Below are 24,721 nucleotides of genomic sequence, written 5' to 3' on the forward strand. Positions count from 1 at the left end.
ACACACACTTGTTTGGCTGGGTTGGTGCGGCTCGGCATAGCCATGACAGGGAAAAGCCCATCGCACATTAGAACACATTTGTGCTGAAGCTGGCTTAATTCATTAGGGCCATTTCATCGCCGTACGAGGGGACACTTCTTTACGGTTTGGGTGACAGAGCACTGGAACAGGCTGCCCACAGAGGCTGTGCAGTCTCCTTCTCCGGAGATATTCAGAACCCGCCTGGGTGCCATCCTGTGCAAGGTGCTCTGGGTGACCCTGCTTGAGCAGGGGGTTGGAGCAGCTGATCTCGGTGGTTTGATCTCTCAAGATCATTCTGTGATTGCCACGCCAGTCACGGCTTGGGCTCCCAAGCGACTGAACCCTGGAGGTAGCAGCACCCAGGGCCAGCACTGGCACTGAGGGGTGAAAATGGGGAGAGGGAGGGAGCACTACGGCTGGGTCTCCCTGCTGCTGCGTGTGGGGAGCGGCTGCCCGTGGGGCCGGGATCCCCCCGAGGACCCGGGATCCCCCCGAGGACCCGGGATCCACCCGAGGGCCCTGGATCCCCCCGCGGCGCCCGGCCCTGCCCTGCCCGGCCCTGCCCGGCGCCGTTGCCATGGCGGCCGCGGCTCCGGCGTGAGGCGATGGCGGCGCCCGAGGGCAGGGAGGCGGCGGGGCTGGAGCTGCGGGCGGCCATCGGCTTCAACGGTACCGGGGCCGCCTGCGGGCTGCGGGGCGCCCGGGGGGCAGCCGGGGGGCTGGGGGAAGTGTGGGGGCGGTTGGGGGGGCACCGTGGGGGCAACTGGAGGGGCTATGGGGAGCTATGCGACAGCTGGAGGGGCGATAGGGAACTATGGGGGCAGTTGGGGGGGCTATGGGGCATCGTGGGGGCACCTTGAGGGGCTATGGGGAGCTATAGGGGCAGCTGGAGGGGCTGTGGGGCGCTGTGGGGACACTGGAGGGGCTTTAGGAAACTATGGGGGCAATTGGGGCTTATGGGGCGCCATCGGGACAACTGCATGGGCTATAGGGAATTAGGGGGGCAGCTGGTGGGGCTATGGGACACGGTGGAGACAATTGGAGGGGCTGTGGGGCACTGTGAGGTAACTGGAGGGGCTATAGGGACCTATGGGGGCAGCCGGGGAGGCTATGGGGCACTGTGGGGACAACTGGAGGGGCTGTGGGGCACCGTTGGGCTAACTGGGGGGCTTATGGTGTAACATGGGGACAACTGGAGGGGCTATAAGGAGCCATGGGGGCAGCTGAGGGGCTATGGGGCGCAGTGGGGACAACTGGGGGGCCATAGGGCACCTGAGGGAGTGTGGGGCGTTACATAGGACACCTGGGGGTCCGTGGGACATGGTGCAGGCAAGTTTAGGGGCAGACAGGACACTGTGGGGCAGGTGAGGGGTTTGGGATGCAAGTGGGCAGGTTTAGGACACCCTGTGGTGCAGTGGGGGCCACCATGGGTCTTGGCTGGGCTATAGGGCCATGGTGATGGAGCCAGGCCCGGGGCAGTGGGTGTGTGGGGTGCCCCGCACCTGGCCAAGAGCGGAGCCGCTCACAGCATCCCTGACAGCAGGGCAAGAGTTCAGAGAGGAGGGTTGCAGAACAGGCAAGGTCTGACTGAATTGCAGGATTCACTATTTATTTCCAGTTACCCAATTTACCAGAATGAAAGGAGTTTCATTTCAAAATAAAGCCAAATCAGGTTGCACAAAACACAGCCATAAACAACCCCATGACTCGGTGATGGGGTCAGTAACGGGTCCTCACCAGCTGCCCGGCTTCCTGGGAAACGTGCAGCTAACTGAGGCAGGTCAGGGCACTGTGAACTGGTGATGTGGCCTTTGTAAGTCAGCAGGTGCTCCTGGAGAACCTGCTGTGATGAAGGGCTCAGACCTCGGGGACAGTTAAATCTCCTGTTATTGGTAGGAAGCACAGCCCAAAATTTGTAAAGGTGACCCTTGAATTGTATAGAGGATTGTTCTGTTGGATGGCTTTGGGTGGGAGCTGGAAGCCTCTTGTTTTTGCCCTCCTTGTGAAGTAAACCTTCAGCAATAAGAGTTTCTCTTGGGAAGCGAAATCAGGAAGTCCACCAGCGTGGAGGTGTTGAATTTGCCTGAAGTCCCAGACTGGTGGTAGTCAGCGTTTCTTTCACTTTCTTGTTCTTGTAGGTCATATCCCATTTGGCCTGATCTGCCACCCCAACAAGGAGCACCTTCTCTACCCGCTGGGATGTACCGTGGTTATTCAAGACATGGCCAGCAAGAAGCAGGTGTTCTTGCATGGCCACACCAACAACGTCTCCTGCATCGTTGTCTCAAGGAGCGGTACGTTCGTGGCCTCTGGACAAGTCACCTTTATGGGCTTCAAGGTGGGTAATGCTCAATGTTTAACCATGTAATATTGACCAGAAGCATGGAGTTGGCCTGCCAAGCAGTGGGAACGCTTGCTTATTTTTAGTTTTATTAGAAAACAGACGCCCATAGTGGGAGGACACTGCAGAGAACAGGGAGTTGTGGCTACTCTGTTGCTGTGTGTGCCTTTATATTTTGGTGGAGCATTAAGCATTTCCCCTAGGATCAGGGTAACTAGATTGAGAGATTTCTTAGTCATTGATTTCTTTCAATTCTTTTTGTCAAAAATGTTGTGGACATCTGCCAGCCTAAATCCCATTAGACATTAATTAATAAATGATGTTATATTCAAAATTCTTTATGGTTTAATTTTTTAGTGCCTATTTCGAAAGATTCTGAGGCAGTAGGAAGGAATCAAGTATTAGAGTCTTCAGTATTTTAAAATCTAAGTCAAATACTCTTCCAGTGTAATCAGTAAATTTTGATTCTGAAATGAAACAGAGCAACTAAATTGGTAAGTTGGAATAACGTTCTGTGCAGCACTTGGTCTGAAGCATATTTCTACCATACCACACTGGGCTGGAAAGAAGCTACCCTTCAGCTGGGCTGCTTCTAACAAAAGTTCCCTTCCTGCCAGAGCACTTCAGCATGTTACAGCTGATGGTCTGACTTTGACCTCTTCTGCTTTGGACTGCAGGCAGACATCATTTTGTGGAATTTTTGGAAGAAGGAGTTACTTGCTCGGCTGTCCCTTCATAAGGGTAAAATCGAAGGACTAGCGTTCTCTCCAAGCGACCTTTATCTTGTGTCACTGGGAGGCCAGGACGATGGCAGGTAAGGATTTCCCCTTCTTGATGCATAACTCCTGACCATTTGTATGGCGTTGAGGAAGGCTGCTTAGGGAGTACTCACTCCTCCCTCTTCTGGCAATCCGATGCTTTCCCCTTCTTGACATCTTTCTTTAGAGCATCCTGTTCTGTCTGATGGAAGCATTCAGCATCCCATCCTGTCTGATGGAAGCTGGATTGGTACCCTAGAGTGCAGGGCAGGGGAAAACAAGGGGAGCAGCTAATTCTGAAGTTGTTTCGTCACCCAGAGATATGTCAACTGCACTGTTAGCTGATGTAACATACTGTCCTGAAGAATTAAGAGTGGAATAAAAAGTTATTTTAAATCAGATTCTACTTAAGATATAATTTGAGTCTTGCTCAGCAGGAGGAATACCACAAATACATATCCCTACTTCAGGAACAAGGGATGTAAGCTGCAATTCCACGTGTTTGTCTTAAGGCTTTTCTCGAATAAAATATGTATGAGGTGACTTTTATTGCTTATCCTTGTGGGAACAGACTGCAGGAAAGCAAGTTTATTCTTGCTTTTTTGGTAAGTTTTTAAGTAACATTAAAAAGCAAAGCTATTTAAAACCCCTCCTTCCTTTGCAGCGTGGTTGTGTGGAACATCCTAACTAGAGAGGCTGTCTGCGGGAGCCCTGCCTCGGCCTGGAGCGCGGGCAATACAACCATCGTCAAGTGCTCTGGATGCAGAGACGAGATGTTTGTTACTGCTGGAAAGTAAGGTTTTATTTACGAGAACTCTCAGGAGGAAAAGAACCCAGAGACTTCTCTCCTTTTACAAAGGGTCTTTACTTAAATACAAGGAAAGTTAAACAATAGTGTGCTCATGTTTTTGTTTTTGTTTTTTTTTCCCCTGAATGGACACAGGAATATCCATCAGCTTGCCTTTTAAAGCGTTTCTGCCTGTTCTGTACACAAGAGTCTGTTTTCAAAGCAGCACGCAGGGACTAGCACGCGCCACTTCTGTTCCTGATAGCAGGATTTTGTATTCAGTATTCCCCTTGCAATGCTTAAAATATGTAGTTCCCAGGGTTTGTATAAGAATAGCAGTCAGTGAGCAGCTCTGAACAGTGCCTCATTAGTGCAGAAACAATGATATCTTGCAAGTTGTTGGATCATCTCCTGTCCTCAACAGATGTAATGTACAATCGGCCCCTGGCTTGTAACAAAAGTTGATCCAAAAAGTCACATTTCTCATGGGTTCGAGACAGCCCCCGTATATCTAGCCTGACACTTAAACCTGCTGAGGAGCTGCAGCTCCCTTTAAATCAGGGAACGGCTTACATGGTTTTGGCTGCAGTCACACTTATAAATGCGGGTCTTTGCATTTTTAACACTTTGTAAAACGTAAGGGTGACTATGCGTGAAGATACTCTGTTGGTTCCTTGTTGTCAATCAAACTGTGCTAGAAAATAGTTGAAAGTGTCCTGTATTGCTCATTTCCTGTTCTAAGAAACAGGATTCCCACGGTGCATTATCTCTTTGGGGAATTAAGTGTCTGGGTTGTTACATACCCTCCCACAATCCTAGTGTATATTTTGCTGAACCTTTGAGATTTTTGATTCATCTGGAAAAAAGTTACCATAAGAGACAGCAGAAAAGACAAAGACTTATTCCTGGCCTCTCTTATTCTGTTCTTTTTCCTCCTTATAAAAAATTCATGATAATATGACCTCATAAAGACTCTCTCATTCTTCTAGTAGTGAAAGAACTGGGATATTTCTGAGTTCAGTACCAAGTATGGATTTAATCCTGCTATATACTTTCTTGCAGTGGGACCATTCGAGTGTGGGAACTGGATCTACCAAACAGAAAAATCCGACCAACTGAATGCCAGATGGGGCAACTGAGAAGGGTGATCACAAGTCTTAAGGTGAGGTTCAGCCAAAATAATTTGGCTGAATTAAGTAACTCTCAACAGACTAGAAAAGACCATGAGCTTTTCTAGTAATGCTAAAAATGCCAACTCTTAACTACAGGATGGCAATGAAGTTGCTAAATGTTGGCTCATGGCAGGTGGTTTCCCATCGTTTCTTTATCCTGGGAAAAGTGTTTTGGATGCTTCTGAAAAGAAGCAGCATGTATTTTAGTCAGAGGTTTTAGCACCCAGAGAATTCTACTTTTTCTTCAAAGTATTACTTAGATTTGGTTGGAAAACATTGTACATTGAGTGGTGTTATGGATCTTTGTGCGCGTTGGGCTAAAAGCACTGGCTATATGCCCTTAGAGTAAATCCTGGCAATGCACTTTAATAAAGCTATTTATGCAGTACAGTGCTAGGGCTGGGACAAATGGCTCAGTATCTGGACTGTGTTGTCTTTTTTTAACACTTTCGTGTAGATAGCAGATGACGATAACTATTTTTACGCTGGCACATCGAGTGGTGATATCCTGAAAGTGAACACAAACAACAAGCTGATGACTGAGTATGGGCCCAAAGAGAAGTTTAGCTTGGTAAGTAGCAGCTCTGTGACTTGAATTTTTTCCTTATCCTCCTCTTTACTGGTGATGGAAATTAGGGCAACCTCCTGGAGAATCATTACAAAGCTGACTTACAAACTAACCTGCATCAGGGAGGACGAGTGGTGTGGACGTGTGTGACATGGTGGCTGTTCAGGTTGGAGCACTGGGAAAAGAATACCACAAATTTTTGAGAAACCAGAATGGGAGCACAATGAGGATTCACAGCTGGAAGGGAGCAAGGACCAGAATAAAGCCAAACTGAAGAGATGAAAGATGAGAGGAGAAAAGAATAGGCTGTGCCTTGTTTATGTGGTTCCTGTAATGAAACCAAAGACTCCTGAGATCATAGGTGCATACTGTGCTATTACTGCAGTTTATCGTCCCCCCATTTGTGCCAGCAGAATTGACTGTAGGTTAAGAGCGGATCAAGAATGGATTCAGCCGAAAAAACACCTGCAGCAGGGTCATTTTGGGCAGGTATTATTTACAGCAGGGCCTCATAAACTGCTAAGAGCACAACTGAAAGAGGCAGCGTGCTTCTTTGTATTGGAAGTACAGCGAAAATTCACAAGAAAAACCTGTCTCATTTTTGCGGGGTCTGACAACATAGCTTGGTTTCAGTTACCCCCCCTAACTTCAGAGATGAAATCGTGTGGCAGAGCTGAGTGTTCCAGGGCTGTCAGTGGCTTGTGTAAGGATCTATAAAACAGAATTTGTTCTTTCTCTGTATTTTTTAGTTCCAGTTCTTAGTGCTGTCGTTGACCCTGCTTTGAGCAGGAGAGGACTGCAGTGGACGAGCTCCAGCGCTTCCTCCCAACACCAAGCTGCCCTGTGGTCCTGTGGTGCTGGTCTGCTCAGGGGACTCGCCTGGTCATGGCGTTTAGTTAATAACCAAGAATCCAAAACTTTAAAGCAGTAAGCAGCGAGGATAATATATACCTCAGGCTTGCCTTACTGGGTGCTGACTTCAAAACTAGGTTTGAATAGTTAGCTTTGGTGGGATCAGAGTAGTGAGATTTGGTGGGTCCTGCTAGGCTTTGGTGAGATTTCTGTGGCACTAATCTTGCACTAAAGCACACCAAAATTAAAGCACAAAAATTGCTTATTTTTGGCACCCCTTTTGAGAGGCTTGATCCCTACCCTTTTCCCATAGTATTTGATATTGTGTAGCTTTTTTATGTGTTCAGACATAGGTCCAGTTGACCTTATTCACGGATTTAAGTGACCCATACTTCTGGAAGTCAGTCCCCAGAGTCTGTGTTGGCACCTGAGGAGCACACAATTAAATACTGCTTGGAAAAATCTATTAAACGACTTGCTCAGCATCACAAGAATTCTGGCGGTGGCCATTACATAGAATTTAGTTCTTCTGGACCACATTAAGGCTTTTCAGTCAAGACGTGATCTGTTGGTTTTTTTGTTCATTACAAAAATGTGTGTTCTCTCATCACGTTATTACATTGTACCCATCCTGACTGATGTCTCTAGTAGCTCCAGCTTCCCCGCTGATGATGCAGAGGTATTACTGAAAAAGATAGTCTAGATGATATAATCGAAGAGTTTATTATAATGCTTATGCACAAGTGGGACAAAACAAGGTTGAGCAGTGCACACTGGTTCTGTTACTTTAGCTTCTGAGTGCTCAGCTTCCTAACCTCAAAGCTCCTTTAAAGTAGTTTTGTTTGTCTGTAATCGGGACTCGTGGGTCTTAGTGTAACGATCCCCAGACAGGAATGGCTGCTGAACGAGGAGCTTTTGGCCTTCCATTGTTCGAGACTTCTGCTTGCAGGGAGCTGTAATCATAAACAAACAGGAACAGCTAGAACACTTGCTCTTGATTTCTCTTTATGTGTTGCTGTTAAATGACTTCTTTGAGCTTCTTGGTTTATAGCCAGTGGAGGGGGTAATACCTGAAAAATTCAAACACTTAAAAAAATTCAAACTCTTCCCTGAAAAATCTTCTTGCGTAGGGTTGAATGTATTTTGTGATTCTATTAGAAACCACGAAAATCAGTGGGCGGTGAGGGAAGCAATACAGATGGAAGTACTGCAAGTACTGCTATGGATGCTACGGGGAAATTGTCCTAGAAAGAAGCGGACATTATTATTTGAGAGCAAACACAGGATTGACAAAAACTGTGAGAAAAATTCATCAGTAAGCCCTAAAGAAAAAGCTACTCTGGACTCGTTTTTCCAAATCTCCTGAACTTTGCCTGTACCAACACACGTGCATACAAACCGCATCCATGCCCATGTACAGTGCAGTGTTTCTTGCATTACAAATGCATGCCCACATCTCTGGGGTAACTTGGAGCCACTGAGTTTTTAAAAATATATTTCAATATTTATCTATCTATTCTAGAAGGTTGGAGAAGTTACTATATTTGGTTTTCTCACTCGCATTGTATGTAAGTAGTTTAATTCTGTGTACATATTAGGTGACAAGAATGTGCATATTTTGCTCTCCTGATAAATAATCAGGAGACTTATGATTTCTAATGTGCATAAGAACTCTTGTGGGTGTACCTGTACTATATGCTGCTACGATCGTCCTCCAGCAGTCATCCTGCAGTGTCTTGCATCCACATGGGACCCATGTCCTGGCTGATCTCTGCATTTTTTTATGCTGAAGTCTTGAAGATTGAATATCCCCTCCTCTTTTAAATGCTGGCATGCTCTGACTCTTGTGTCTGGCATTACATGTGCCTTTCCTGGAGCACCTGGCTGAAGCCACACGAGGCCCTGAACTCCGTTGCCTTCTGCAGTGAGGGAAAGGCGCCAAGTGTGTTGAAACAAACCTTCACAGAAAACATGCTTTTGAGACCATCGCTAAAGAAGTGATCAAATAGGGTCATTAGCACGATGCCGTGCAATTTGGGAGTTGAAAGAGAGCCTAGGGCCTCTTAGTGAAAAGTAGAGACTCAAGGCCAGACCACAGTCCCATCCAGGCTGTGAGGAGCTTTGGAGCATCACTGCCTTCAGCCGGCATTGCTTCTGAGAGTGCAAAGCTGAAGAAGAAGGGGACCTTTCGCTGTGTGAGAGACTGACCGGGTGCTAGGGAGAAGTTCCAGAAGGGGGTGTCACAGCTCTCTGCCAGCCCTGTGGATGAGACCTGAGCTGGTAGGCAATAATGTGACTTAAATGTTGTTTTCTTAGTGTTAAGTAGTGACAGCTACTTAAGAGTACCACTGGTTGTTCTGGGAGGAGGGAGAGGCAGGGAGACATTCACGTCGGAGAGGCTATTTGCTATTTCCATCCAATCTCCTCCTTTGCCCTGTTGCTCAAAGTGATCATTTCCTTCTGCTCTCTTCCCTGACTCTCACCAATGCGGTTTCTGTATGCCTGAAATGGGACATTCATCACAGTCCGTGCAAATCTGTATTGTTGCGGTCTGTGAGAATGTGCTGGTGCCTTTTTATCTCCAGCTGCTCTCAGATCCAGTCTCACGCTCTCCAATTCTCCCTTTCTAGCTTTGTACTGCGATTCCCCCTCCACCCACCCGATGCACATCCCTGCACACAAATAATATGTTGTCACTAGGCTGTCAGCAAGTCCCTCGGCACAGAAACAGAATCTAATGTTTTATGACAGAGATTTCCAATTGTAGCACATCCTTCAATACTAGAAGAGTATTTTGCAGGTATTTTTTTTAAGTAAAAAACGCAGCATTTATCAAAACAAAAGTGTATGCACTTGTATCACAAGTGTATCCTTGTTTTTACAAAATTTAGTACATCATGTTGCTAACCCTAGGAGACGTGATGGGTGTTTTTTTTTTGCAGAGCTATGCGTATTTCACGAGGCATCTTTTGTATCTTTATCTGTGGCGTGTAGTACTTCTTGTACCAAAAAAATCTTACTTTCCTCGCAGTATGAAGCAAAGCTGCTGCATTGCTCGTCTCAGGAGTGAGCCCTGCCCCTTGGAGCAAGGCACGGCTGCCCCAGAGCGCGTTGTCACCTGGGATGGGCACGGACCCTCCCGACCGACCCTCCCAACCGCTTGTCCCCCTGCTCCCTGCAGGCGTGAGCTGCCCTGTCTCCCCCTGTGGAGCCGTCCTCAGCACTTCACTGCAGTTCTGTCTGAAAAGACGCATGTTCATGGCTTATCTTGTATCTCTGCAAGCCTTGTTCCTCAGTGATACCAGGGAATTGCGAGCCAGTGGCATACCACGAAACTCTGCGCCTGGAATCTGTGGCGACCCCAAGACAAGCATGACTTTAGAGAAATTTAAATGACTACAGATACTGCCTGGGTGAGGAGAAGTTGTTTATTGAAAACAGCTTTGGTCGGCCTTAGAGGAACTTTGTCTTTTGATAAATAAGAATGTGTTTATTATACAGACGTGATCTGAAGATTTCTTTGTTTCTGTTTTGAAGAGGAGTGGCACTTCGCTAGTGTGAAGCAACTTGTTTGCCATCTAAATGAAGCTAAGTGCGTTTCTGTGATGTCTATAAATACTGGAGTGAACAGCAAAATTAATTTTATTCCCATTGCAGGCTTGAGGAGCTACAAGGCAGCTATTCAGATGCAAAGTGGGATGTACCACTGCAGATGGATGTTCAGAATTAGTAGGGTGTTTTGCATTGTAAACAAAATATTTAAACGAGGTGTGCTGGAAGAGCTCATAGAGCACTGGAGAACTTTGCAAGAGATCAGAATGGGACAAAGAGCAAGAATCCCTGCAGGGATGAGACAGGAAGGGGAAGGCTGGATTTGTGCCGATATCTTTATTTATAATCGCTCTTCAAAGCAGTGGTTTCTTTTTGTAAGAAGTAAATAATGAATGGTGATATTTTTAACCTCCTACGTTAACCTCTGCATTTCATCTACAGAAGGACTGTTAGTATCATAACACAGAGCATTCATCGCATCATTATTAAGAACTGCCTGACTCCATGAATAACAAGTGCAACTCACAGAGCTGCTTGTTCATGGTGAGTCAAAGAACAGACTGGACAAGGAAGAAGCACAATTATTAAATTCAGGTCGAAAGCAAACTCTGGCCAGCAATGAATCCTGACCAATTCAAGGTGTTTCTTTTTTTTTTTTTTTTTCCTTAAGTATATCTGCTCCCCTCACAGACTGGAAGAACTGAAGACAATGCCTTGAAAAACTCAAAACAGTGTAAAAACCCTAATTTATTAGCAAATAGCAGGGAACTGTAATCAGGTAAACTATATTGTCATAGGCTTGATTTCTAGTTCTGCCACCTGCCATAATGCTATACCCACGGGTCATCTGAGATGGCAGTCTCTACCAGGAAAAAAAAAAGTGAAATAGTAGATCAGAAGAAAGTTGACAAGCCTGTGATAACAAGGGACTCATAAAATGCTGCCAACACCTCGTAGGAAATTTTGCAAAACACTGTTAAGAAACAGTTGTGATTGTAGATCATATTTTTTAATTAAAAAAAAAAACAAAAACCTTTCTTATCATAGCTTTGCTAAGAATATTTGCATGAAACCTAGCTTCCGGCCTGGTGGTGTTGTGCTAGCATGGCATCAAATCCTCTGTGGGTGCGGCGTTTTTCCGTGCTTATTCCTGATATTACAGGAGACTGGGATATGCTACTGGTGGAGACAGACTAACGAAGAAATACAGTGAGATTAGATCATAAATCAGAAAATTATTTCTCATTATTTTTTTCCCTGCAATCCATGTTTATTTGATCCTAAGGTTAAGTAGTCCTTAACCCGCAGTGCAGGCAGGTGCAAGGCTGCCTGGAACGCCAGCTACCAGGGGCCCCTAAGTGCAAAGAGCCAAATGGCTGGAAATACTTCACTCAGTTGTGTTATTACTGCTGAGCTGCTGGACAAAAACAAAACAAAACAAACAAAAATAAACATGGTGATGTTACACAGAATGGAATGAATCTATTCTAGGCAGTTATGTTTTTTGTTTGTTTTTTTTTTCTACAAAAAGTATGAGCAAGAATTTAAAAAAAAATGAGCTGCTTTTGTTTGGTTGGATAACCAAACCAAAGAAATTTTTCCAAATTCAGCAGACTTTGTGGCTTTTGCAGCATCCTTTCTAATAGCATCCACCTCTGAATAGCTCAAATATCAATTCTATTTTCTTCTGTCTCGGCTTCCTCTGTCACCTTTCTTAGAGCTTCAGTCCTTTCCACAACAGAGAAAATTAATGCTTTCTGGCCTTCATTCTTTTAAACACTCCTCAAGTGTTTAATTTTGGAAATAGACAGAGCTAGGCCAGATTAATGCTTGAAAAGAACAGGAATTCTGGATGCTGCTGCTTTGATTTCAAACTTTATCATAAAATTCTGACACCTGTGCTTGTTCAAAAATCACAGGTCAGGCACATGACAGTGATTTCTCCCTGGAGTATAACAGCAGAATTATTCTGATTTACCTGTTGGTTATTCTGCTTTGACAATTCGCTTTGTGCTTTCACAACACTGAGTGCTACAATTCTTTTTTTCCAGCAGAATAAGAAACCCCCAGAAATCCCAGAAACCCCAAACAGAAATTTTCACAGAATGGCTCTAGGAGCTCGGGCTTAAAGGAAAAAAATCATGATATTGTGAAACTGCTGGTACTATCACAACAGCTGGCAATAGAGCTTCTAAACTTAGGTCATGGCAACTGCTGTTGGAGTTGATATCACAACTCATCGTGCCGTGCAGAGCAGAATCCCCCCATGTCACCGGAGCCTGGAGCTGGCCTGATCCAGAACAATCAGTGGCAATGGTTTCCTGCTCTCTTGATGAGAGTGGAAGTGCCTCTCATACACGTTTGCTTTGTGATAAAACTTAGTTTTCAGTCCCAGTTTTGACGGCATAAAGCTCCTGTGTTTTCTTTCTTTTTTTTCTTTCTTTTTTTTCCATTTCAGTCATGCATTTGCTCCCCCAAGCTAGTGGGAATGTTCTGAGCGATTTGACCCCCGCAGAAGTAGTTTCACTCCTCTTGCAGCCTATTCTGGCGTGTCAGAGATTTTCAAGAATTCATCTGTTGTCTTGTATACAGGAGACTACCATTACTTGACGGGCAGCAGAACGGAAGCAGAGACTGACTTTTCTAATTCTGGAAATTTTGTAGCAAGGCTGAGGATTGATTTTCTTCTGGCTGTGGTCTTCTACTTTAGCTGCTGAAAAGCATTTCTGCTTTTCCTAATGGTTCATCTCCTGTTGGTTTACTCTTCTTAGTAAACAGCAGAAACCTGTGCTGATGGGCTGACTAATTTCCAAAGCTTTTCTGTGACAAGTCTATTTTATTAGTAGCATGCAGGAGATGGGATTGGATACTTCAGACAGAGAGGGGACAGAGAGGATCTGTCCTAAAAGCAGTCTCACGAAAGGATGCTTTGGCTGAGTTTTATCTTCTGTTGTTTTCACATCTGATAGATAAAGAACCAGTGGAAGACAAAGTGGAGGCACTGATACAAAATGTGTGTAGTGCTTGCTGGAACAAGGTAAGGATGCATAGGCTCATACGGGGTCCCAACTGTGCTGAGGGGTTCACGTTGCTGCTATCTACTTGTTCTTTAAACACTTGTATCGTAGATGTTCATATATGCCTGTAATTAATAACTCTTTTCTTCCTTTTCCCTCTAGAGAACCGCTTTTAGCTCAGGTCAGTCAAAGACTACTGATAAAGGCACATTTGAGTGGCATGAGCACCACCACGGGGAGCACGCTAAACACTCCGCTGTGCTATTCAGCATGGCTGCGTCGATACAGATACTCTTCTTCCATCCAATTGTGTTTTAATCCTGTTTTCTCCTAGGGAATCACAGCTTTGCTTTTGCTGAAGACAGGAGATTTAATAGTTGGCACCGGAGAAGGGATCGTGGCTCTCTGTAAAGGGTCAAACTACAAAGCAATGAAGTGAGTTTGTAGGTGGGACGGTCAGAGGGTAGAGGTGATGCTTCCCCCTAAGGGTCATGGTACAAGAACTAATCACTTCTGTGGCATGGCATAATCCAAATAAATCAGTTTTTCAATCCTGCAGATAAAATAGATGTTGTTAAAATAGACAGTATGGTTCCAGCATAATGAATTTGAAGCAGATTGAAAATTACTGTATGCTTCTGCATAAAAGTACATTGCCCTACTCATAATTCATTTTAAATGACCGTTGTTTCCTTTGGGGCATTAGGATTCAGATCCCAAATTGGAGTAAACTGAGACAGGTCTGTTGAAGTCAGTAAAATTATGTTTTACACCGCCTGAGGAAGATTAATATTTGCCATTTAAGAAGTGTTTGTTGGAGGACGTGGAACTGTAAAGGAGTGCTCTCGCTAATTCTGTAGGCGCGTCTCAAAGTGCCAGAGTCCTTGCAAGGCTTTTTTCTGCGTACGGAATAGGAAGCTGCAGGCTTCACTCTTCAGTAGGTGGTTTGGAAATTGGGCTTGCAGACAGTCATTTTGCATCATTTGAATAGCCAACTTAGGGGTGCAGTTCTGAAAGCTTAGCTTTGTATAACTTAAAGTGTTCCCAAAAGATCTAAAGTGTATGGAAATATTCTTGAATATGGGATATTTAATTGCACTTAAGCAAGAATAGATTTTGCTTTCTCTTAACAGGAGGATTCAAGTTCAAGGTGGTGTCACTTCCCTGACATGCAGAGGCCAGGGACACCAGTTCTTTGTGGGGACAGACATGTGCCAGATGTATCGAATTAACTACACCGCCTTTAAAGAGGAGCTGATTGCTGCCTGTCATAATGAAGCCGTTCACGACATCGTTTTTCCTGTGTGAGTATAACTGACTGGGATGCTTTTGGCTGGTGAGGAAGCCAGGATACCCGTGTAACACCTTTCAATGATCAGGAACCCAAAGACTATTAACATCCCGAGGGGGTGATTTATACGGGCAGTGTTGGCACCTACCAGTGAAATACAAGCGTGACAGTGAGCGACTGCTTAAGAAGGGCAGCAGTTCTGTTTGAGAATTGGAAAAATAATCGATCTACAGGAAGAATTCTAAATAAAAGGACTATAATTATTTATTTTGGGGTAACAGCAGGGGTGGCAAACTCCCCCCTTTCTCCTATGGTTGGTGCTGTGAGACCTGGGCAATGTTAGTCTGCCATTAGTGTCAATCTTGAAAATCTGCTTTTGTATGGCATTTTGCTGCTAGAGTTTGTAGAGGTGTCTGCTTTTCTACCCACCTGGAACATCAGCTGAAACCTGACTAATGTAGCTGTTTGAAGAGGCTTTTTGGGTCTCAGTCTCACTTAGAATTTCACGTTTGACAATATGGCATGTTATATTAAATTATAGGCTTGTGGTGTGTCTTCTGTCTGCATTTGTCTCGTGAACAGACAGCAAACATCCCCCCTTTCTGTACAGTAGAATCATGATGTTCTTATGAAAAACAAGGGATCCATTGTTTCCTCCCCCAGTAGAGAATGGCAGTTTGATCCTGAAGGAAGTTTTGATATTTGGCATGTCGTTGTTGCATTGCTTCTTGACACAGCACAAAGTATCAAATCTTATCGAGATACAACAAAGTGTGCAGGGTATTAATAGGGAGTGCAAGATGCCCTCCTCCCTGCTTGTCACCAGCCTGAAAAATCCATATCCTTCCAATTTAATGAGTAAATCATTTGGAGCTTTGGAGTAATCTGACGCTAATATACCCACCTTGCCCATCTGCGTCACAGAGGTATTTGGGTGAGCTGGATTTAGGGATGATTGTAAGGGCTACAGGGCTACATCCTTACATGCATATTTTGAACTTCTTATATGTTAACTGCTCTTGAACAGCGCATATCACTGACTTGGAAATACAGGCTTAATTTCCCTGTTCTGGCTTATTTCAGAACACTTGAATTGCTGACATTGTTCTGCTTTATAAAGCACCTGCACAAGCTTGGCTTGGAAGAGGCTACGCTTTTTTTGGGCCAGTTTCCCCTGTACTGGTTCGTCTTTCCGGGTGTCGATGGTGATGTTGAGCAAAAGGATGTGGCACCTCTCTAGATGGCACTCCGTCATATCCAGGGGATACGTGCTTTGGTTGTCCTTCTGCATAATGAATGTATCATTTTCTGCCAGATAGGGTTAATCTCATCCTGCAGAAAGTGGTGGTGGTGGTATAAAAACATGCCCTCATGTCTCCTTTTGTTTGCTTGTTTATTGATATACTTTAAGAGCTTATTTCAAAGTATTCGGTCCCATAGCTTTTGTAACATTGCAGAAGGTCTTTTTTATTCACACATGTATACCAAGTATATTATGAACAGGCTTTTACCATTTTCTCTATTGCCTTCAGCAGTGTTGAATAGGAACCATCCAGTAAGCAAGATCAAAACTGACATCCTTATAATACGCGGCTGTTGTTAGTCCCTGATGTTAAACCTCGGCAGTCAGCACCTCTGCACTCACTTTTCTCTCTATTATGTGCAACAATAGAAGATTTCTAGAGATTGAATATGGGAAATAAACTTCACCTAAAGCAGGAAGAGTTATTTTAGTTTAATATACCTGTTCCTTAAAATTAATCTTTGCATAGAAACCAAACCAGGGGAATTGTTTGTAATAAAGGTCTTTCAGTCTAAACCATGGTGATCCCTATTGAAAAGATTACAGCTGTACGTTAGAAACAGATGAGCTTTAAAGGATGGTTTAAGATCTGAGACGGAAGCTTTTTGCTGTATGCCTCCTCTCGTTAGCTCTTCTCTCTGAACTCGCCAGGGGAACTTCTGACTTGTTTGCCACCTGCTCCAAAAATGACATTCGTGTGTGGCACACCCCAGAAAACAGGGAGCTGCTGCGGATCATCATCCCCAACATGACCTGCTACGCCATAGAGTTCATGAAGGATGGCAAGAGCATCATCTCAGGTACCAGGCAGCCCAGGCCCACGTGAATCCGGTCTGTAAGTGCTGCCAAATCTAATAAATGTCATCAGTCTATTAGAATGAAGAAAGGTTTAACCTGGGAATAGTTCCAGTTCGTTGCTGTGACCCGCAGGCCCCTTTGCTTGCAGCTGGTCCAACGGACTCTGCTCCCAGCCCCCGGGTACCTTGGGGCTGCAGTTATGGTGTTATGTGAAGGTGAGATTTTGAAACCTTGCCTGGGATGTGAGTTGCAGCAATTCACAACTCAGTTGAGTCTTACTCAAAAGACCTCATTCTAAAATACTAACCCTGGCGTATGGAACAGATTAACCTATGATGTACATAGAACAATTTTCATGTAAATTTGCTGGCCATTGCCATGTGCAAGTTGCCTACACAGGACCTACCACAGCTCTAGAGCAGCAATGCTGTCCTGTCCCTCCACTATTACAAAACTAATTTGTCCACAGCCAGAACCAAAAAGGAATTAATTTTTAATAGTTTATGTGAGACTGTATAGTATAAAGGAGGTTAATAAGAAAAGGGTTCATTTGGACCAGAAAGAGAAACAATAGCTTGAGGAAAGTCTCTGCGCCTGGATAATCTGTTTCTTTATATTCATCAGCTTGGAACGACGGGAAAATCCGTGCCTTCATGCCAGAGACTGGACGGCTAATGTATGTGATTAACAATGCCCATAGTTTGGGAGTGACAGCAATTGCTGCTACAAATGACTGTAAAAGGATCGTTAGTGGAGGAGGTGAAGGGCAGGTAATATTTTGCTTTAAAATCCCAGAGCAGCTTTGTGCTCTCATCACAGGACCTGGGAAAATTGTCTGTAACTGCTTAGTCAGAGAGTGAGCTATTCTTAGCTTCCACTTGAGCAGAGGACTGAGTCTGAAAATATTAGCCTTTGATATATGCAGATCTCTTGTTCTCAGAGGGTATAATATGAAACAATGCCCCATTTTCTTCTGGCATGTTAGTCTTGGAAAATCCTTCTGATGTAGAACATGCTCTTAATCCTCCTTTTTGTCCATGTCTCTTCCCCTATATTTGGCTTATCTGCATTTGTCATTGTTTGCAAACCTGTGTCTAACTGTGCTCTCACACAGATTTTCTTTCTGTCATTGCTTTAGAAGTCCTAGTCCTGTCCAATGTGACCTGTATGAATTCATTTAATAGCATGAAATTCACTTTCTATGACTATGTTGTCTGCGGGTAACTTAGTAATTTTCTGAGTTGGTAATATCTGGTTTCAGTGGTGATATTAGTAGAAGACTAATAATTTGGCTTCTGATAGATTTGTGAAAATGTTCCAATGCACATAACACAAATCAGGAAACATGTTTTAGGCATCATACTTGTGCACTTCAACAATTTTCTTCCAGCAATACAAAACTAATACCACGTACTTTGGCTACTCCATGCACTTCATTTAGTTGTGGCCTCTTTCAATCTGTAAAAGAGGCACTCCTGTATTTTTTCCTAATTTTTAAATAATTTAAACACACTTTTTTTTGTTTATATTTTGTTTCTTACTTTCCTTTGGACTTCCTCTGTGCAGTCTGGCAAGCACTCAGAACCAGACATTTAAGTGTATCCTGACGGATTTAATTGCTCTTCTGCTTTGTTTGTGTACCCTGATGGTAGTGTTCAGTGTGCCATGCTGAAGATTGCACACGAAGTCTTGAAGAGTGAGGCATTGAACTTGGGTCTTCCAAATCTCGGGCTAATATCCTAATCAATGAAACCATCTTTCAGAATCATTCTGTGCCTCAGCTCTCCTGTAGAGTGGTAGCAGCAGCACTGCCTTGTCTAACGGCATAAAGACGTTAGAGATGATGAGCCACTTCAACCCTTCACTAATAAAAGAACAGCTAAGTACCTTGGATGATTAGCGCTAGAGGATGCAGGAGATAGGAGACCTAGATTCCGTATGAACACACAGAATGGCACAGGCTGCGGTTAGTTGATCTCTGAATTGAAAAAGACAGCTGAGACAGAATTAAAGCTAGAAGGTTGGTTAAGCAGAAATGAGAACTGCGGGGAGCACTTGCAGCATTCATTCACAACACAAAGAGGTGTTCTGAAATGCTAATGGTTCTGTCAGAGTCAATCATCTGAAAGCTGTGACATTCAGGGTTTCTTAAGGGGTCTGGATGCTCTGGTCATGTAGCCAGCGGGAATTGGACATCCAGATCCCATAGGTAACTCGGCATCAGGCTTGAAAACATGGAAGGTCAGCACTCTCTGCTTTTGATCCCAGCGTCTAAATTACTAAATTTGCACTAGCATTTGACCTTAGTGGAACATAAACTCAAGCTGATACCATGAAGCTTGGCACTAGTGGGACAGTAAATGCAAGGTGTGAAGAATCAAGTCCTCAAAGCAGAAAGATTTCTGCCTTTACCTTCTCTGGGAAAAGAGGTGCTCTCAGCCACATACCTCACATCAAAGATTTGAAGAGCTGTTTTGTATTTACTAGCATTATAAGTACCACAAATAGCAGGTAGCTTTTTAAAATTTGATTTCAGAAGCCTTGCTCTTTGATCTTTAAAGCACTGCCAGAAATATACCATGGACTAGGTGCTTATTCCTGACTGAGATACAAGTACCCTGAAACATGGGAGGGTGTGGGCTTGCCAAAACATTATTTTAGGATTAATGGTCATGAATTCCCGAACCAAGTGGATTAAGCTCTCAGGAATCTATCTAGAGGATAGATTTAGATTAGACATTAGGAAGAAATTATTCACTGTAAGGGTAGTGAGGCACTGGCACAGGTTGGCCAGAGAAGCTGTGGGAACGCCTCCATCCCTGGAGGTGTTCCAGGCCAGGCTGGATGGGGCTTTGGCCAACCTGATGACCAAAGGGTGGCATCCCTGCCCATGCAGGGGGTTGGAAGTGGATGATCTTTAAGGTCCCTTCCACCCCGAGCCATTGTGTGATTCTATGAACCCAGCTCAATTTTATGAGTCAGCTGCGTGAGTAACTCATGGAAAAATAGCGACAGTCCATTGAGATTCAGTTCCCATACAAGTTATAAGGGGAGTGCAGAGTTTAGGAAAGCCTTAGGCATCCTGCTGAGCTCAGAACCAGGCAGTTAAAGAGCTGATGTTTGCTGCTGATTTTCAGGTGAGGGTCTGGGCAATTGGCGAGAAAACTCGCAAACTGGAAGCAGTTCTGAAGGAGCACATATCTACTGTGTCTTGCATTAAGCTTAAGAAGAATGACCAAGAGTGTGTCACAGCCAGCCTCGATGGAACATGCATCATCTGGGACATTGTGTAAGGAGACAGATAAGTACTGCAACACGCTTAAAGTGCTGGTCACTGTTGGGTCAGTGGGTCCTATTTGGGACACAACGCGGTGAGGAGGAAGAGGAAAAAGAGCCTTAGAAAATGAAAATTACTAGAAAGAACAATCTAGTCAGGAAAAGCAGAAGCTCCAACACTGGAAACTTTTCAGAAAAGTTTAGACAAGCATTGGTCCCAAGTTGTTTAGTTGTATCAAATCGTGTATCAGGCAAGGGGACGGAGCAGATGATTTCCTAAGATTCCAGCTAGCTCTGTTTTCCAGCGTTGTATGACTCTGGTCCATCTATTGCAGGTCTCTAGATTTGCTGTACTGTTGTAGGGGTAGCGATGTTCTTGCATAGTGTGTAGCACCTAGAAAGCATTCTGGACTAAAAATCTTTTTTTCGTGTAATGGCAGATCAAAAGTCCTACAAGGCAGCTAGAACCAATGAGCCTAAATTGGCTTCATGAAATCCTGAAGTTGGACCAGTACCTGAAAGTATCCAAGTAGAAAGAGATATTTGATGTATAGCACAGGTGGAGAGAGTTCAGGCAGTCAAAATTTGATTTTTGACCTTATTGTTCTATCCTGTTTTGGGGTGTTTTGCAGGCGTTCTATAAGAAAACAAATGATTCTAGCCAACACATTGTTCAAATGTGTGTGTTACCATCCTGAAGAGTACCAGCTAATCACCAGTGGGACAGACAGAAGGGTAAGCAAAACTCCAGGAATTCTGTTGGCAGTAATCCCAGAACACAAAGTCTGGTTACAGACATTTCAAACGGCCAGAATCACACAAGGCCTTGATAAAGCCAGGCCATGCAACCTAGGGAAGGCTTCCCATACCAGCAGGGGCTTGTGAAGGAGCTCCCATACTTTGATAGAAGTTTGTGTTGCAGGGCAGCCCTGAAATCTTTGTGCTATTTATGTACAACTGAGCTCTCATCTCTGGTCTGCTCTCTAGATTGCATACTGGGAAGTGTTTGATGGCTCTGCAATCAGAGATTTGGAAGGCTCGCTGTCGGGTTCCATCAATGGGATGGACATTACATCAGATGGGGCATACTTTGTCACAGGTGAGTGGGTGGATGAAACTAGGAAAGAGGAGACCATATTAAGACCAGGAAGAGCAAGGCAAGGGTCTCAGCAAAGAAAGAAAAAACTAAAAGGAAGGTCAGCTAAAAGGCAAAATAAAATGAATCACTGAAGAAAAATACTTCGGAAAAGGCTGTGATTCAGACTTGGAAGGTGCTGTGGTTCAGTCTTGCAGGGTGTAATTTAAAGGTTAAGACAAGGTTCAGATGTCCCCAGGCGAGTACAGGGTTGCACCTTGCCCTGCTCCTCATGTCGTTCTGTCGTGTTCACTTGGATGATTTGTTCAGGTGTCCTCCTCCAGGAGCTTGGCTCTCTGTTAGTTTGCAAGCGTGTGTGGCTCCAGGCTCCATCCAGCCTCAGGCTCACATGTTCCCCACCGCCATGACATCTCTTCTGGGAACCTAGCGCTAGCGTAGAGGAGCCGTGGTACTGTATTTATTGACTGTAGCTAAAACAGCAGGCTTTGTGTCAGCACCAGGTTTTAGATTAACCCAGTAAGCCAGCGTTGGTTAAGAGCCTTTTGAAGGCGCTCAGCTCTGGTACCAACTGCAGGCCATAGCTTACTGGTGCTGCTGGTGCGGGTCCTGAGTCCTCTACTGGCCGCTGACTCTGCTTCAGCTGAGCAGAAGTGGGCTTTGCCATAATGCTCGAGACAGTGTATCCCACCCTTCCTAAATTAAATGAATGCCAAAGTATTCCCCTGCCTGTCAGCTGGGAACAAAAAGCAGCAGAACTCTGTGTAATCGTTTGTTCTTCCTTTGTGCCCGCTGCAGGTGGTGATGACCATCTGGTGAAAATGTGGGACTACAACGAGGGTACAGTGACTCATGTTGGAGTGGGCCACAGCGGCAACATCACCCGTCTCAAGATCTGCCCTGGGAACAAGTACATCGTGAGTGTGAGTGCAGATGGTGCCATCCTGCTCTGGAAATACCCGGACTTTCCCTAACAGCTGGCACGGGAGCTGCTGGGCTGCTTCTTCCTAGGCCCGTCCTAAAGGTCCTTTCTGCTTACAGATAAGGTTGTTTTAAAGCATTTGTACTGTTAGAGGAGAGAACCATTTTTCTACTTGCTGGTAGGAATTTACCAGATCCTTCGGATGTCCTTTTTAGCACTGAATGAATAGGTCTGGTTTTTTTTTTTCAGCGGGGCTAAGAATTTCCTCTTCCTCTTAGTTTGGAGTGAAAGTATTCATCACTTCTGAAAATCATCCCGGCTGTTGTAACACTGGTGTTTTGTTACTGCCACCTTTCCTGGCAGTCTTCTAGCCAATTCTTGCTTGTATGACTGCTCATTTGTGTGCTCTCTCTCGTGTTCTTCCCTGCCCCTTTCTGTCCCTTTCTTTAATGAATAACTTGTTGTGTAAATTCAGTCTTCTGTGTTCATTTTAATTTGTCGGGTCTTGATTAAGGAGAAAGCCCTCAGCTCCAACTCAAGTGTTTTACTAGGAGGCTCTTTTGACTCAAGCTTTTAAATCAATGTTCTCAAAGGAATGCCAGGTCTTTGGGGCTTCTTCATTTGCAGTGTCCAATCTAAAACTCTGTTCAGAGGCCTGATTCTCAAGAGCGAGAGCGCAATCGTTTCTAGAAATGCCTGGATGTCTCCAGCTGGACGCATTCAAATTCCCAGTCATTGCCCTAATTTTTCAAACAGGCTCCAAATAGCATGAAATATGTATTCTGTCCGAGAATGAGTATCTGGTATCATGTCTGGCATTATAGCCAACAGCTCTCCAGATACTGTTTGTTTAAAGATCAGCGTAGGCAGCCAGTCTGTGAAGTGATGCAAGTGAAGTAAATATTTCTCTTGCAGGCACTGAGAATTCTGTCATAAATTAAAATTGTAGCAAAATGTTGTATTCCTAATGTTAACGCTTAGAGACAGTTAACTAAGCTGATGATTTAAAGGCCTTGTCATTTAGATACTGTCACACCTGGACTGGTAGTAGAGCTGTTTTGGTATGCAATGGGGGATAGGCATTTTACGGGATGATCGCTTGTTATTCTTTATATGCCACTGAAAATGATTACTGCTCACAGCACATCCTTTTAGACCGGCTCTGGGGGTATCTGCACGTGTTGCCCATCAAACACCGTGCAAGTCATATTCCTTCTGGTTGAAATATCTCTGCTGTTATTAACGGAGTCTTGAGCAAAGGAATTAAGTCATTCCTTCCTCTTTTTCTTCGGATTCAAGGCTCGCTGCTATGCAGCAATAAACGCTACAGCAGGTTTTACAAGCTCTGCAGCAGCGCTCACTGTGGTTTGGAAGGCGGGATCAAACCACCGGAATGTGGGACGGACAGGCAAAACATTCGTGCTTGTGGAGGACAATGAAAACAGAAACCATGCGTGAGAGCTCACCGGGCAGCCCCGAAGAGCAGCTCCTCTCTGCCCTGCCCAGGGCAGCACGGGCAGCGCGGTGCCGGATCCCCGAGCCCCCAACACCGTCAGCCTGGGGGAGCCCATCCAGGGCACCACTCAATGCACCGCCAGCTCCCTGTGTACCTGGAGGGGGAGGGCTCAAGATGCAGGTACCTCTCCAGCAGTCTTACTCCAGCAAAGCAATTCCCTTCCCCTCGGGTTGCACCAAACCTGTCGTTACGTGCAGGAGCAGGATCCGAGTACCCGGCGGGGCACCAAGATCCTGTTTCTGTGCGGCTGGTCCTCGGTGTAAGGACCAAAGCCTCCTGTGTTATCTGGTTCTTCTCAGCTTGGAGGCAGCAAAATGAGATGGGCTTTCCAGACTTGTCTGGCCGCAGTCATCTGCTGACTCTGGCAGACGGGAGTTGACACGCCAAGGGTAACCACGCTTTGTTACCAGCAGCAAGGAGGCTCAGGCTGTGTGTCTGCTACTGGCAGCTTACAGATGGGAAAGCAGTGAGCAGAGACATGGAGAAGTCCTCTCCTGAACCTCTTTCTTTTCAGAGTGAACGGGCATCAACCTGTTGAAGCCAGCCCAAATCATAAGCATGGACACTGACCAAGTTCACTCGCTCCAGCGCAGCAACCCAGTGCAGGTCACTGCCCGCGGCGGTGTTCGGCATGCGATGGCAGCACAACACCATGCTCCTGTACACCCTGACCCAGTGCCCCCCGAGGAAGCCATGCTATCGTGTCTTTGCAGCTGCAGGGGAAGAGGAACACTGGGGCAGGACCCCCACGCTGTACTTCTGAGGTGATAACCGCATTCAGGGCGTTTAGGCTGGCTGTGAGCAGCTGCGTGACCTCTGAGTCTGTGCCTGTACTTGGAAAAGACGGGCAGCCGGGGCTCAGCCAGGCTCTCATAAGCTCGTTGGCTTTCCAGGCAGCTCAGCAGCGCTCCTTGCCCCCCCGGCACATCTCCCAGCAGCGCTAAGAGCGGTGCACGCTCCTCACCCGCACAGCTGGGGTCCCTGGGGAGCCCCTGGAGCTTTACGAAGGGATGTGACCTACATGAATAATGCCGAGCAGCGGATAGGCAGAGCAACCCGTGCCTCGCTCCCATCAGAAGTCAGGCTGTATTTGGAAAACGTGAGCTGCAGTTGCACATTTCCCCATTAGGCGCTTGCCTGACGGCAGGCAAATTGTGTCTTACAACGTGAATGTATTCATTACGCTATCATTAGTCACGAGGAGCAGCCCTGTTAATAACGGATCCGTACGAGGCTCTACCCGGAGTCAGCCGTAACACGGGCGCTATTACCAGGCAGCGCGGCGCAGCTTCACCCAGGCAAAGGGAGGTGCTGCTGCTCCAGTCACATCAACAAAAGCAACGCGGTGTCGCTGCTAAAAGCCATGTTTGCATACACATTGCGTGTGCTCCTGACATGTCTCCCCGTGTATCTCCCCGAATTCCCCGGAGGAGCAGCAAGTGGCAAGGCAGAGA

General features: G+C 45.4%; 1 protein-coding gene across 3 annotated transcripts; it reads left to right on the top strand.

Annotated features, from left to right (window-relative positions):
• The first annotated feature begins 584 nt into the window (after window positions 1–584).
• Window positions 585–22,226, top strand: CFAP52 (cilia and flagella associated protein 52). Of its 3 annotated transcripts, none has more exons than XM_040530536.1 (14): window positions 585–690; window positions 2,160–2,359; window positions 3,040–3,176; window positions 3,785–3,913; window positions 4,970–5,069; window positions 5,537–5,650; window positions 13,403–13,503; window positions 14,202–14,372; window positions 16,314–16,462; window positions 17,085–17,230; window positions 19,598–19,749; window positions 20,369–20,471; window positions 20,724–20,835; window positions 21,628–22,226. In XM_040530536.1, the coding sequence occupies exons 1-14, from the start codon at window positions 627–629 to the stop codon at window positions 21,801–21,803; spliced, it is 1,854 nt and encodes a 617-aa protein (XP_040386470.1). In that variant the 5' UTR covers window positions 585–626; the 3' UTR covers window positions 21,804–22,226. The 3 variants fall into 3 exon arrangements, with proteins under 3 accessions (XP_040386470.1, XP_040386471.1, XP_040386469.1); XM_040530537.1 differs by lacking the exon at window positions 585–690 and adding an exon at window positions 915–1,602; XM_040530535.1 differs by lacking the exon at window positions 585–690 and adding an exon at window positions 1,631–1,801.
• Window positions 22,227–24,721: the final 2,495 nt, after the last annotated feature.

The sequence above is a fragment of the Cygnus olor genome, chromosome 18 (genome assembly GCF_009769625.2).
Source record: "Cygnus olor isolate bCygOlo1 chromosome 18, bCygOlo1.pri.v2, whole genome shotgun sequence".
In the NCBI taxonomy this organism is placed as follows: Eukaryota; Metazoa; Chordata; class Aves; order Anseriformes; family Anatidae; genus Cygnus; species Cygnus olor.

Excerpts from the sequence above, each read along its gene's own strand:
- CFAP52 (XM_040530535.1), top strand. The coding sequence starts at position 1,657 with ATGAAAGGAGTTTCATTTCAAAATAAAGCCAAATCAGGTTGCACAAAA. Across the intron at positions 1,802-2,159 it reads CGTGCAGCTAACTGAGGCAG|GTCATATCCCATTTGGCCTG; the intron begins GTCAGGGCACTG and ends TTGTTCTTGTAG. Across the intron at positions 16,463-17,084 it reads TGGCAAGAGCATCATCTCAG|CTTGGAACGACGGGAAAATC; the intron begins GTACCAGGCAGC and ends TATATTCATCAG.